General features: G+C 34.9%; 1 protein-coding gene across 1 annotated transcript in view; it reads right to left on the reverse strand.

Moving 5' to 3' along the window:
* LOC120354543 overlaps window positions 1–15,112 on the reverse strand; it is a 52,952-nt gene extending 37,840 nt beyond the window's left edge. The window contains exons 1-3 of the mRNA XM_039441883.1: window positions 15,039–15,112; window positions 14,073–14,474; window positions 8,799–8,925 (exon numbers count right to left, since the gene is read on the reverse strand). Of these exons, the coding sequence (XP_039297817.1) occupies window positions 8,799–8,925; window positions 14,073–14,474; window positions 15,039–15,112 (603 nt within the window). The remainder of the gene's footprint in view (window positions 1–8,798; window positions 8,926–14,072; window positions 14,475–15,038) is intronic.
* Window positions 15,113–15,315: the final 203 nt, after the last annotated feature.

The raw sequence follows: 15,315 nt of genomic DNA on the forward strand, positions 1-15,315 counted from the left end.
TTACCAATGCTTGCTGGAACTCCTAGAAACTTTCTGATGGAATTTAGAGTTGTCACATGCCCCAGTTTGGCTGAGAATTTTTCAAATTTTGACTCTTGAGATTGTTTTTAAAAAAAATGAGGTCAGGTAGTGTGGGATATGTAGAGTAGGTTGAGTAGGGTGCAACTGTATAGGTTTGGGTAGCAGCCTCTGTCTTTACAACCCAATTGTCTTTTACAACTGTATGGGTGAAAGCTGTTTAATTAGTTCAGGGGTGTTTCATGTAGGTTAGGTAGGATAGGTCTGTCAACTCCAATAATTTTATGAACTAAAATAATGTGAAAAAGTGCCTTTTTTAGAAATGTAGAACAGTTAGTTGACATTGAGGTACTGATTAGGCTACATCTATTATGTGAATACCATGAGTGGATAATGTAAACTACCCATTTAGTGGGTGGGTGCATAGTGGAGTAGTGAACAGTACCTCTGAAATACTAAAGTGTTTCTAAAAATATCAACCTTAAACTATAACACAGTAGAAAACCACTGGAGAATCTGGAGATATCAGTGTCAAAGAACCACTGAAGAATCTTCAGATATCAGAGTCAAAAAATCACAAGGAATAATATTCTGTCCACAGTATAGAAAACTGGAGAAAAATACTCAATTCTTAACAATGTTCGAAACAAGATACAGATACAGACAGCTCTGATCTGCTGTTGTCATGAGAATTCAGTTACACTTTGAATTTTAGCAGTTGCCAACCTGAAAAGCTGAATGATCATAATTTATATTATTTGTAACTCATAACATCTACAGTATCTTTCTTCTAATGCAATGATAACACTCATGTAATAATTGATTTGAAATGAAATTTTTGATAGAATTGAAGAGCCTGCATAATATTATTGAAATAAAAAGGTTACAAGTCCAGACTCAAGAGTGACTTGAGAATTCTCCATTGTGACATTTCATCACTATAGGATAATCCAGAAAGTATACCTCAATACAGAGCTGTGGGTGAGCATTTTGTCAAACAGAGGAAGCATCCATAATTCATCCTATGGCAAAAGATTTTGTGACTTTGATTGTTTTTTTGATCATGAAGGTTGTTGGGTTAGGTCTGGGATTATAGCAGGTTGAAAGAAGATGAGCCAAAATTGAAAAATTGCCCGGTATCCCCCCTATTGAATTTTTCCAGTTAGTTAGTATGGAACTATTGTTGTTTTGGCCACTGAATGTAATATCAACAACAAAATAAAATGTGGAATCACAAAACCCATAATATTTGATGTGTGACTTTACCAAAGAAATCAAGTGCCAAGACCTGTGATGACTATCGCACCATCAGCTTGATGAGCCATGTATTGAAGCTGTTTCTGAAGATAATTCATAAACGAATATACAAACTGTGTGGAGAACAGATAGCACTGAATCAGTTTGGTTTCTTGAATGCTGTAGGTACACGGGAAGCCCTTTTTTGTGTGCAAGTACTATTTCAACAAAGCAGAGATGTTAACTGCAGCATATTTGCATGCCTTATAGATTATAAGAAGGCATTCGATCGGGTAATACACGAGAAGATGGTAGACATACTCAGAAACATTGGAATGGATTCAGGAACAATTGACATAATAATAAACCTGTAGTGGAACCAGTCTGCAGTACTCAAAATACAGGGAGACATACAGAAGAGATAAGTATTCAGTGAGGAGTGAGGCAAGGATGTATTCTTCCACCCATCCTTTTTAATTTATACTCTGAATTCATCTTCAGGGAAGCACTTGAAGACATAGAAGAAGGCATATCCCTTTATGGCCTGTGTATCAATAATATCAGATAAGCAGATGATACCATAATCTTTGCAGATACACTGGAAGGACTTCAGGCACTTTTAAACAAAGTCATACAAGTAAGTGCTAGATATGGACTAGAATTGAATGTCAACAAGACAAAACTTTAAATAGTTAGTAAGGGAGAATCCAATAATGTCCATATCACTGTCAATAACATAAGAATAGAAAGAGTAAAGCACTACACATACTTGGGAACTATAATAAATGAAAATTTGGATAATGCACAAGAGATCAAGTGCCGAATAGAAAAAGCAAGAGCAATATTTGTTAAAATGAGTGCCTTATTTAAAAATCACAACATAACTCTTGCCACAAAGGTCCGCTTCTTGAGATGTTATGTGTTCACTGTCTTGCTATATGGAGTTGAAACATGGACAGTCACACAAGAACTTTCTAAAAGGCTGGAGGCCTTTGAAATGTGGCTGTACAGGAGGATGTTGCAGATCTCTTGGAAAGATAAGGTCACTACTAATGTAGAGGTTCTGCGTCGCATGAATAAGAGTAGTGGTGTTTTGAGAGAGCTGCTTATCCAATAGAAATCGAGGGGTGTGGCCTCCCCCTCCACCCCCCCTGCCCTAGTCCGCCATTTTGGCCCCGCCCCCAGCCAATAGGAATCGAGGGGCGTGGCCACGCCCCCTCCCAGTCCGCCATTTTGGCCCCGCCCCCAGCCAATAGGAATCGAGAGGGCGTGGCCAAAATGGCGTCCCTCCACCCCCCTTCCCTAGTGTTGGCCATTCTGTCCCCCACCAAAGTCCCCGCCCCAACCAATAGGAAGAGGCAGGAAGTGCCCCCGACGGCCATCTTTGTTGTAGCAGGTGTTCTGTCAAAAACATCTGCCCCAGTCATCCCCCACCAAAGTCCCTGCCCCCAACCAATAGGGAAGAGGTTCCCCTACCCAGGAAGTGCCCCCAACGGCCATATTTGTTGTAGCAGGTGTTTGCAACTGTCAAAAACATCTGCCCCAGTCATCCTAACACCTGCTTCAGCAATTAAGTGGTGCCAACCTGATTAGCATATTAAAAATATCCCCACATTTAAAATCTTTAAAATCACAGATATCACTACTAGCACTAAACTCTCAAACTACACTACTACTACTAATCTATTTCCCAGTCATATTTTTTTCTTTTTTTTCCTGCATCACTTGGTCGCCTATCACTGAACATTCTTTTCAAAAACAACTCTTGCACCTGATCAGAATTCAAATTATGTTGTACAGCTTCACTCATGTCAAAGATGTACCTCTTTTTGACATATTGTGCAATCAAATAGTATGAAAAGTTGAACAACTGTTCATTTAAATATTTCTGAAAATCTTCACCTTTCATAATCATCTGCATAATGTCATCTTTTAGCTTTTGGTGAGAAGCTAAATTTTTTTCATCAAGTTTCTTTTGCACCTCAGCAAAAATAATATTGAATGTTGTTTCTAGATCAACTACTTTCAAATTATAATCTTGCCTGTTAATAAAGTTAAGTTTAGTTTGTGCCTTTGTCTTAGTCTTTTAATTCTTTCAATTTAGTTTCTAGCAAATCTGTATCAACATGTTTTAAACTATTGTTTTTACTTTGTTGTTCACATAATGTCTTCAATTCGTCTAATTTCTGATCAAACAACGACCTACTAACATACTTTACCTCAATATCATCACTAATTGATTTAGACAATGTTTTCAATTGTGAATCGAAATACTGTTTTTGTTGTGCTATCTCCTTCAATATATCAGACATTGAATGCAATTTACTTTCAAACACTTTTTTAGTAATCAAATCAGACTGTAGTTTTTGGAATATACTAGTTGATATTGCAAGTAATTTGCTGTCTAAATATTTCCTATCTACTAAATCAGATGATTCAGTTTGCAATTTAGTGAATATATTTGTTGATATTTCAAGCAATTTACTGTCCAAGTATTCTTTGTTAACTAGCGGTGATTATTGATCAGACTGTAGTTTTTGGATTATACTAGTTGAAACTTCCTTTAATTTACTATCCAAGTATTCTCTGTTAACTAGCGACGACAATGGATCAGACTGTAGTTTAGTGAATATATTTGATGATATTTCAAGCAATTTACTGTCCAAGTATTCTCTGTTAACTAGCGGTGACAATGGATCAGACTGAAGTTTATTGAATATATTTGATGATATTTCAAGCAATTTACTGTCCAAGTATTCTCTGTTAACTAGCGGTGACAATGGATCAGACTGAAGTTTATTGAATATATTTGATGATAATTCAAGTAGTTTACTGTCTAAATATTCTCTACTTGCTGCCACTAATGATGATGTTGCTTCTGCTGCTGCTGCTGCTGCTGATGATTCACAACCACTGTTTAAAACTAATGGTGCTGTTGTATTAAACACATGATGTGTCCTACCAAATCGATCTATTGTACTACTCACTGCAGTGGTGGCGCTACTGCCCGACATCTCTATTCTTGTCAAGTGTTAAACACATACTAACGACTAAAAGCAACATTGCCACCTAATATAATACCACTTTCTTTCAGTTCTTCAATAATAGAAGCTATTTCAACTGAATGTGATCTATTTCCCGCCTGCTGTGATGAAAGCAGAATATCTAATCTGTCTATCAGTTCATTTGGATTATCCCAGTAGACATACTGTCGACTAGTAGATTCATTTCTTATAAAACCCATACCACTAACAGCTGCTGCCGCTGCATCATCAATCCTAGATCTTTTTCTTTTCCTACTACTACTCGATGGAAATAAAGATTGAATAATTTGTGATTTATAGCCTGTATTTCTCTTTACATAACCGCGTCTATCTAAATGAGCAGCGGTAAGCTGCAATATATTACGATATTTTCTTAAATCACGTTCTGTGTACAGTTTCTGGTCAGGCTATTTTTTAAATAGAAGTTCACACAAACCAACTGTTAAACGATACTTATTATTATTGTCGATAATCAAATAACCATTGGCAATACTAATATCCTTTACACCCATATAGTATTCATTTAGTTTACTATCATAACATATACCATAAGATATACAATTATTTAGTTTTCCATTATGAAATTCACGTATATACTCATCAATAAAATCCACTGTTATTGTTGTTTTATTCAAAATATCACTTACATTAGATCTATTCAAACCCTCATCCACATCCATTTCCTTGCCCGCGTCTTTCTCCTCCTCCTCCTCCTCCTCCTCCTCCTCCTCCTCCTCCTCCTCCTCCTCCTCCTCCTCCTCCTCCTCCTCTTCGTCCTCTGATTCTTCTTTAAGTCTGCTACTAGTGTGTGCATGTTGTACAAGTGTATCTTTCAATTGTTTTAGTGGATTGATAATTGGTTCTAATGATTTTTGTCTAATCGAATCATTTTCCCTAATCATACTAGTTAATGATCTATGTTTATTAATAATTGACTTACGCAAACCTTTTATCCTGTCAATTACTTTACTAGTATGACGATGATGATGATCACGTTGCACTAGTCCTCATCTTCGTCCACGTCCTCGCCCTCCTCTTTGTTTTTTTCTTTTTAATTTAATTTTATGCATATTGCTAGAAGTAGTAGAATGATAATTAGTTCTTTCACCTACACTGGCTCAACAACAAATGATGAGAATTGACACATGTCAATTGGTGCTGCTGCTGCTATACACACTTGGATCAATATACTTACCAAGACAATTACGATATTTACCAGCATCTGGTTTACACTCAGTGAAAATTGAAATAAAACTATGATTTCCGCTTTGCCATACATCTGAACATAGATTTCTGAATGCAACAAATGTCATATCAGTTCCAACAAAATCTCTAAATATTAATTTTAAATTGTGCATATCCATTTTAAAAATAATCAGCATATTTGCGTTGTCTCTGATATGATGTTTTGAAATTGCGCCATAGCTTTGAATTAAGTACACACAATCTATGCTTTTGTGTCTGCCCATTGTGAAAAAATTACGTATTTGCGGCACATGTGTAACATTCAAATCGTCAAATATTATCAGTGAATGAGTGTCAATATCATTCGGTTGTGGTATACTTTCAATGTTGTCAGATTTATAGTAGTTTACACACTTGAGTTTTGAAAAAACAACATCCAATAATTTATACTTTTCCTGATACAAAGACTTACTGAACAAGTATAGGTTTTTGAATTTTAATCCATTTTTATCGAATATTAAATTCAGCAGTACATTTGTCTTTCCACAATTTGATGCACCACAAATTAGAATTCTAGCTGAACTTGGCAAAAACTCACCATGCTTTTTTCTATCTAGACAATTTTTGCCCACTTGTTTTGAATTGAATTGAATTGAATTTTATTGCCAAAAATCACATACAAATATTTGTGCAATACAATCACTAAAGTATGCAATATACAATCACCTAAAAATAAACATTTATTGTAACTTGCACAACAATAATTATCAACGTAATCAATGTAATATTCGGCACTGCCAACATAAGAGTCCTTGTGTGTTGGCAGTGAGTTGCGGTTAAATTATTCTGCTTCAATTCAGGTTAAGTAAGAAGTGATATAAAAATTAAAATAAAAAGAGCTAAAGAAAGTATTACAGCAATATACAAAAGTCTCAAAGGCTCAGAAAAAAAAATTAAAAACTTAAGAATAGTACATACTATATGACAAAGTAGAATCCAATTTACCACTGTGACGTCTTGAGGCCATCATGAAGTGAATATTTCACACAGGGAATACATATAAAAAAATACGATGATGAGGGAACATTTACAATACCTGGTTCGAGAACGTGAAAATGAAAAAACCATTGCTCAATGTTTTTAGTAACAATGCTTGTTGGATACAATATTATACTTTATACAACTAGTTTGAAGAATATGTTATGCTCAATCCAATAATCTATGCTTTTGCTTAAATTACGTGTCATTTGTTTATCTATAAAATCGTTTGGAATTTTATTTATAATGTAGCTGCAATAATAGGTAAATTGATGCCTGCATATGGTTAGCTTAATGAGTTCTGTGTTGAATCTATTGTTAGGATGTGTATTATGGGGTGTTATCTGTGCAGGAAAATTAGATTTATTCTTATTGATATGGAGTATTATATTTTTCATATAATTCTGTCTTATTGTAGGGACCTTAAATTCAAGAAAAATGTCCCTACTAGGATAGAGTCGAGGTCTTCCTAATGCTGCTCTTATAATATGTTTTTGTAAAATAAATAATTTCTTCAGATGTGTATCATAAGCAGCTCCACATACTTCATTAATATATTGAAATAATGAGTGAGCGTATGCAAAGTAAATTTTCCGTATAATGTCTATGTTTTTTATTTTATTTATTTTGTAAAAAATGTAAATGAGGTATTTCAACTTTGAGCACAAATAATCTATGTGTTTGTTCCATTTTAAATGTTGATCCAATAATATACCAAGATATTTAATCGTGTGAACCCTTTCTAATGTTTTTTGTGCTTCTGTATTATCTGTAGAGTTTTCATTGTTATTATTTGTTGTCCCTATTTTAAGATTTAAATCTGTTGCTGGTTGTCCAGTTATATTGGGTGAAAAGGTGATATACTTAGTTTTGTCAGCGTTTAAAGTCAGGATATGATCTTGAAGCCATTTTCTAATAATTATTAGGTTTCTATTGGCTATATTGAAAGTTTCTACCCAGCTTTTGCCGCTGAAGATCAATACAGTGTCATCTGCAAAAGACAGAGTGGTGCAATCTTGGAGGTTTAGTTTGAGTAGGTCATTCACATATAACAAAAAAAGAACTGGTGAAAGCACAGAACCTTGAGGCAAGCCGAAACCTGACATATATTTAATATCAGTTTGACCCTGAAGATGTAGGTATTGTTTCCTTTCAGTCAAATATGAAGAAAATAAATCATTTGCTGCACCTCTAATTCCAGCCCTATCTAATTTGTTTAATAATATATTGTGAGGTATCGTATCAAAAGCTTTTGATAGATCCATGAACACTGCAAGAGATTTTCTATTGCTATTAAAATTGTATCTACAATTAGATTATCAAAGTTAACTATTGCTATTGACTCTTTTGCTGATGTCATAATAATAACAACTAATCATTAACTCTTGATGCGCGCGCGCGCTTGCTGTTCACACATGCGTGTCTACAGTTCAACTATGCTGTTAACATTGCTACATCTGATGTGTGTGTGTGTGTGTGTGTGTGCGTGTGTGTATACTACAAGCGGTTTATGAATGAAGAAAACACGCACATACAATGTTCACAGTTTATTAAAAATACTAGATACATACAGCAGCAGCTAAAACAAGTGTGTTGACAATATCTTACAAAGTTGACAATACATAAAAAGTTGAAAATACATACAAAGTTGACAGCTGCATACATAAAAAGTGAAAATATACATACAAAGTTGACAGCTGCATACATAAAAGGTGAAAATATACATACAAAGTTGACAGTTGCAGTAAGGTAAGTGGCGACAAATCTGAGACAGTGATAATACATACAAAGTTGACAGTGTTTTTTGCCAATATTATAAAAAATTGTAAATTATTACAAAGCGTGTGTTTTTCCCTTTCACATAATACAGTATAGCTGTTAGCAGCGTCACACGCATTAATTAAGATTAGCCATTGACATGCAATAATCTAAAATATAAATTAATATCTTTTCTTTCTTCTTATCATCATCATCATCATCATCATCATCTTCATCAACATCAGCTACATTAAAGTCTATTGATTTAATTTGCGAGTAAAGTATGTTTAGTTGCATAGAAAATTGAGCACAGATACAAGTATCTACTACATCAAATACGCTGCTTGCATTTTGAATTGCATCTTTTAAAAATACATTGTTATATGAGCATATACTTAAATGATACCTACTATCATCATCATCATCATCATCATCAACATTAACAACAACAACATCACTGTAAAATGTTTTTTTACATAAGCTAACTAGAAAGCATTTTTCAATATCAACACGTTTTACACACATCGCTTCAAGCGTACACAAAAGATCAATTATTCTTTTAATAACACTACACGCATCGTTACCATTCAGCAAATAGAACAACAGTGGCGCATCCATTGCCATTGACATTATGTTTATATCATATCTGAAACAATATGCAAATAAATTTAATGATTTTTGCGCATTGCACACAGTTTCTTCTGTTTTACAGACGGAGTAATAATATCACTCTTATCTATCCAGCTAGTTTTATCAAAGCCTAACAATTTAACGAGATATTTATTGTTTGATTTTCGTATTATTCGTTCAACTAAATATGTATTTTGTTCGGACGGTGTTAAGTTTGTTTTCATCAATTGTTCACTATAAAATCTGCCTTGTATGATTTCATTGATAAGATCGCGAATTACATAGGTTGGCGGTTGTGTGGGATAAACACCGTGAATTATAAACAGTTCTGGCGACCAATTTAATCTAAAACTTTTATCAAAAACCTGACGAAACTTACTTATTCGCACTACGTCGCCTAATGCAAACTTTGGTCGATAAACTGTACGCGGCGATTGCTTTGTCTTTTTCAACTGTAACATGATCAAATGCTTTTCATGACATCGTCTAACACTGGCCGGTGTCATGCCAATCGCTGAATGAATAGTGTTATTATATTGATAAACAATGTCCGGTAAAATGTTTAACCATTTTTGCGTGCCGCTAGCAGTTAGTCGTTCATACAAAAGTGATTTCAGTGTTCGGTTCAATCTTTCAACAAAAGCCGCCTTAATTTCAGAAAATACACTGTAATGATTAATGTTTAACCTATCGAATAGTTGTTTAACATCCTTATTGTAAAATTCACGACCTAAATCGCTTTGCACATTTTTTATACCTTTATTTAACACTAATATTTGCGCTAATTTTCGTTCAACTTCTTTTCCTGTTTCAGTTTTTAATGGTTCAGCAAAAGCATAACGTGAAAAACAATTAATTGCAATCAAAACATAACGATAGCCGTTGTTTGCTCTAGCAAATTCTGGCAATTCAATTAAATCAATTTGAATGAGGTCTTTTATTCCTTTTAATATAATTATATTTACGTCTGTTGAATTTTCTTCGCGCTGGACGGTGTAATTCCTGAGCAATTTTCTGTTGCAAATCTGACATATTTGGGGTTTCGTTCTGTTCTCCCCTACACGAATGTGGGTGCGCGCGTGCTTGTGCGTGTGTGCGTGATTGTTTTTGCTAGAGTTCAGTCACACCTGCAGCACTGCTATACTGTCTTCAACAGCGATCTTTCTTTGTCTTCTTCTTCTTCTTCTTTACACGGATGTTGTTTCTGCCTCCTTCTTCTTCGTGTTCAACACTGAGCTGTGTCGGAGTGGTGCTTGTTGTATCTAATATGAACTGGTTTCACTAATAGCTTCTTGCTCCACTTTCCTCTCTCTCTCTCTCTCTCTCACTGCTGCGATCAGTCTGGTGTAACACCAGAGCTGCTAGCCGTTCTGCTGCTGCTGCTCCTATCAATATCTTCTCTTCTTCTCTCTTCTATTAAATAATGACCCCACGCTTTCGTATCTATACCGTTTGATTCAATGTATCTTTTTGTGTCAAATGGTGATAATGCAACTTTGGCACACGATATTTGATAAATATCATGTGAATAACTGCGTAATTGTGAAAAGCATTCATGTTGAATTAATCTATCTGTCAGACATTTCATGTACATATCATATCTTAGTTTATTGTTTATAATTGTTCTCGCTACGCCTTTAGCTGCGTGCTTACTAAATTTTTCATAAGAACTATCCTTAATACTACTACTACTACTACTACTACTATTACTACTACTGCTGCTACTAGCACTACTGCTTAGTACATATTCAAAACTGTAAAGTTTTGCACGAAGACCGCAAAAAGCGGTAATAATGCCAGATTTTAATTCATCTTTAAATGTGCCAGGCACACCATGGTTCAATTGACTATAACAACAATGTGTGACAGGATTAGCACTTGTGTCAAAATGTTGAAGATTTTGTTTGATAACTGCATAGATATCGTCCGATTTGATATGATATAGCAACGAGTCTATTACTAGTGTGTTGTAGTGGAAATTGAACATTGTAAATTTACTCAAATCAAGAATTGAAAAACCAGCATAAATTGGTCGATCTAATTTTATTTCTGTTTTACACATTTGTACAGCGACAATGTCTTTATCAAACACAATCCATCGTTTACAGCTTGGTTTTGCAATCAAACTTTCCAATTTTTTCTGACAAATAATAAGCTTAAAATCTATTCTTTTCCTATTATTCTCCATCAATTTTCCGAACAGACTATTTGAAAGAAATTTAAAGAGGGTACGTTCAAATGAATTTTTTGCTTCCTTTCTCAGTTGCGCATTCAAATCAATATACGGTTTAAGCCAGTATGACTGATGAAAAGCGATTACTCTATGTACAGCAGTCAATTTCATGCCCAAGCTTAAATAAAGTTTCAAATTTCTATAGTGGAGTACATATCGTTTACGATTATAAAGGGTGGCTGAAAGACGTGATGATGCGGCAGCGGTGTTGGGAGATGGGCGGTGTGCGGCCGCTTCTCTGCGCAGAGCAACAGTGTTGTCTGTTTGATATGAAGAGAACAGGTTGTAAGGCGGCTGATCTTTTAATGGTGCCAGGGGAAAGCTGTTATGTAATTCGTGTAAATTAACTGGATAGGACAGGTCTGCTTCAACTATATAGCCAGTGTCGGCTTCATCGTGAATACTTGTAAAATCGCCTAAAGCTGTAATTTCATCTTGTGATAAAAATCTGAAATTTGATTCAGGTAGCTTGTAGGCAATCATTGTATGTGCGTATAAGCTTGTACAATCAAGATAGAGCAAAAAACTATTTTCAATAGCTGGGTTATAATTTGCGCCCATATATTTATTGTTTGCGACTGCATGATGGTGGGGAATGACTGACAGACCACCGCGTAAACCAGATTCTATGAGCATATGAGCAAGTTCATATCAGCATTGCTAATTAATTCTAAACGTACTTTAGTCAAATATAACATTGCATTCAACGAAAAATGTGGTAACGATACAAAGTGTGATACATCCAGTTTGTAAATTGCAAAAAATACAGTCCTAAAATTTTGAAAAATATCTGCCAGCAGTAAGCAATCTGACAAAAGGTAAAGATCATGATATTCACCCAATGAGTTTATGTTAAATTCGCGCCAAACTTTCTGTGCATGCTCGTAATCTTCTACTTGCAATGCTGTGTTACTAAGTGTACTGTAAAATGAGTCAATTGCTGGCAATTGTTGTTCTTCAAATTTTTTAGCATCTGTTATGTACTGATACAGGTACACGCCTTTACATAGTAAAAGTTTTTGATGATTTTTATCGTTGAATATTTTACACATTACTTTGAAATTAGTATCAATGTTTTCTGTATCACTTGCAAGATTCAACAAGTGACTGTAGACTTGAGCTTAAGAATTGATAGCTGTCAAGGAAACGTACTCGATCTACTGTAATTGTGAGGAATTTTTCTGATGAGTTTGCAATACAATCAATTTTCTCCTTTCGTCCTGCTAATGCCTTAACAATGAAATGACTATCATATCCGCGAAAATTATGAAAAAAACAGTTTAATAGTTTTGGTGCTTTTGCATTTAAATTACATGACTTGTGCGTTGCACCGAGAAAATTTCCTGTTGTATGAGAATGGTGCCTAAAACGAATTTTGTTGGCTTTAAATTCATCGTTGCACAAAAAACATACTGTACTATTGTTAAAAGCTAATAATTGTTCTTCATTTAATTCAATCATGGGCACTTCTTGTTGCATATCAAAGGGACAGTTTCGACCTATGGCAATGATCTCATCAAGAAATTGCTCAATAATTTTCTCGCCAACACTTGTAGCTCTATAAACGCGTGGGCCGTAGAATATTTTACCTGATTCGTCTAAAATAATAAATGCATAGCCGCAAGCAACATGTTTTTGTGTTTTCCTTGTAAAGCTATTTCCTATATCAGTTCCGAGCAAATCATCAACATTTTCATCGTCGTCCTCACCATTATTTGTTGGTACAATAAAACTTTCAAAATCGGCAAATGCAATGTACTTATTTTTTAGTGTGTACGAAAAATTTTTAAACTTTAACATTTCACCCTGTTTAGGTAGTACTGTTCTTTGTATTGCAAATGTCGAACACAAATCCATATGTTTTTCTAGATTGGTTTTTCCATCACAATTTGCTTGCCGGTTAGTTGTAAATTTGTTAAAACAATATGGACAAATGAACACTTGTCCATTATGCAAAGACAAGTGATGACTCAGTAGCCGTGACAATCCGTTATACCCTTGACGCTTTTTTATCAGAACATAATGCCATTTTTTCGGTGTTGTATCATTTGACAATAGTAGAAGATTGATTTTATGTTCGCGTTGTCTGTAAATTGAACAACGGTACAGGAAAAACTTTTTTTTAGCAGCATCATAAGCAATCACTGTTATAGAAATGTTTAAATTTTGCACTTCAAATTTTTTAATGTCATGCACTGTAGTAGGAAACTTAATACCGGTCAAATTTAGATTATTTTCAAATTGCTTCAGATAGTCAACATTCATATTACAACGTCTGTAATGAAAATAGCTAAGTACACTCCATACAAAACATTTACTATCATTTGTGTTTTTTACATTTATAACGGCTCTTTTTGCTTTTATAAAATCAGGTGTTTCAATGTATGTACTATTCCCGCCAGCTAAAGGATTGTAACGAGTAATATTCAAATCAAATGAAATGATTCTAACCACAGTCCAACCACTACCGTATCTAATAAACTTATCAAGCATTGATTCAATTTTCTCTACACCACTAATAAATTGATCTTGCAAAATATCTAATTGTTCATCAACATTAATTAACAATGACGTATAAATGTAAAATGATGCGTTTGTCATAGTTTCAACGATTTCTTCTTGTTGCGATTGATCGCTGCTGCCGCTATCAACATTTACTTTTTTCAATTGAACAGTTGTAACAAAATACCATTTAATATTTTTGTCAAAATTATCACTTTCTTCAACAATTAATTCAATTACTTTCGGCTTTAAAATTTGCAATAATGTTTGAACAACATCAATGAATATTTTTCTAAAAACAAATCTGTAGCGAACTGCACTCGAATTTATGCTAGTACTTCGTTCAATAGTATAATCCATAGTTTTTCAATTTTGCTAGTAGATGTAGTAGTAGTAGTAATAATAGGTAATAGGTTTTGCCATCTTACCGCTTTGAAGAGGTTTGCGGGTCAATGTTTTCAACTTTGTTGTCGATGTTAGTAGCAGTAGCGTTCACGACTCTCGGTTGAGTTGAGTTTGTCACGTCTAGCAGAATCAATGATGCTTCAGCTTGGTGTCCACTATTACGACTGGACTGTTGCAATGATGACTCCGCACTCACTCCACCCACATCAATTTGGCGGCCTCTTCCTCTGCCCTGAGCGATGACGCGTTGATCGGCAAAATAAATGCCGTGGCCCTGACCTTTTCCACCACGTTTTGGCGTATCACACGCTGAGGAAAAGTGGACACGTTTTGCCGGCGGCGAATCGCTGCTGTCAACCACACACCATTCCTCATCCGCCATTTCCACCTCCACCTCCTTGTCGACCGCTATCATCTCAACCAGGCTGAAAAAACAAACATATAGAATGAAATAATTGTATAGAATAAAATGACTGTGTGTGTGTATGTGTATGTGTGTGTGTGTGTGTGTGTGTGTGTGTGTGTGTGTGGTGTGTGTGTGTGTGTGTGTGTGTGTGTTGTGTGTGTGTGTGTGTGTATGTGTGTGTGTGTGTGTATACATTTATTTGCAAACGCACATTATTGAATGATCATAAATCTGTTTACAGATAGTATATTTTCCAGTTTACTTCAAGCACAATTATTACCTCCTCAGCCGCCATTATACATATTTGTTTGCAGTTGTTAGAGCAAGACAATTGTTTTCAAAATAGAAATTAAAGTAGTCAAATTGTTTACTGCCGCCGCCGCTTTTTCAGTTTGATTGTTAGAGTATAACATTTTAATCATATTTGTTTTGCAATCATTATTGCTGCCAATCATTATTGTCAATGAAAACGTGACAATGTTCTCACCGCCAATCATTATTGACAATGAAAACACTCACAAAACTTGTTGCTACTTTTTTACAGTTTGTAAATTAATTTCAAAAAATATTTCATTATACTTACGTGTTGATTGTTGGCGTTGCTGCTTCTTCACTTGTTGCTGCAGCTGCTGCTTTATCGGTTTGTTGGTTGTCCATTTGCACTGTGCATGAAACGTCACACTATAATCGAATGCGAGCAATATCATGTTGCTCGATGCTTTTATAATTTTGAGCCGCTCGGTGCCATCAACTGTCAGTTTGTTATCACGCAGAACATGTGGGGTTTGCAATAATTATATAAGTATGCATGTGCACTGCACAATGAATAAATTAATATCTTTCACTCAGCTAACATTGGC

This window comes from Nilaparvata lugens, chromosome X, assembly GCF_014356525.2.
Source record: "Nilaparvata lugens isolate BPH chromosome X, ASM1435652v1, whole genome shotgun sequence".
NCBI lineage: Eukaryota > Metazoa > Arthropoda > Insecta > Hemiptera > Delphacidae > Nilaparvata > Nilaparvata lugens.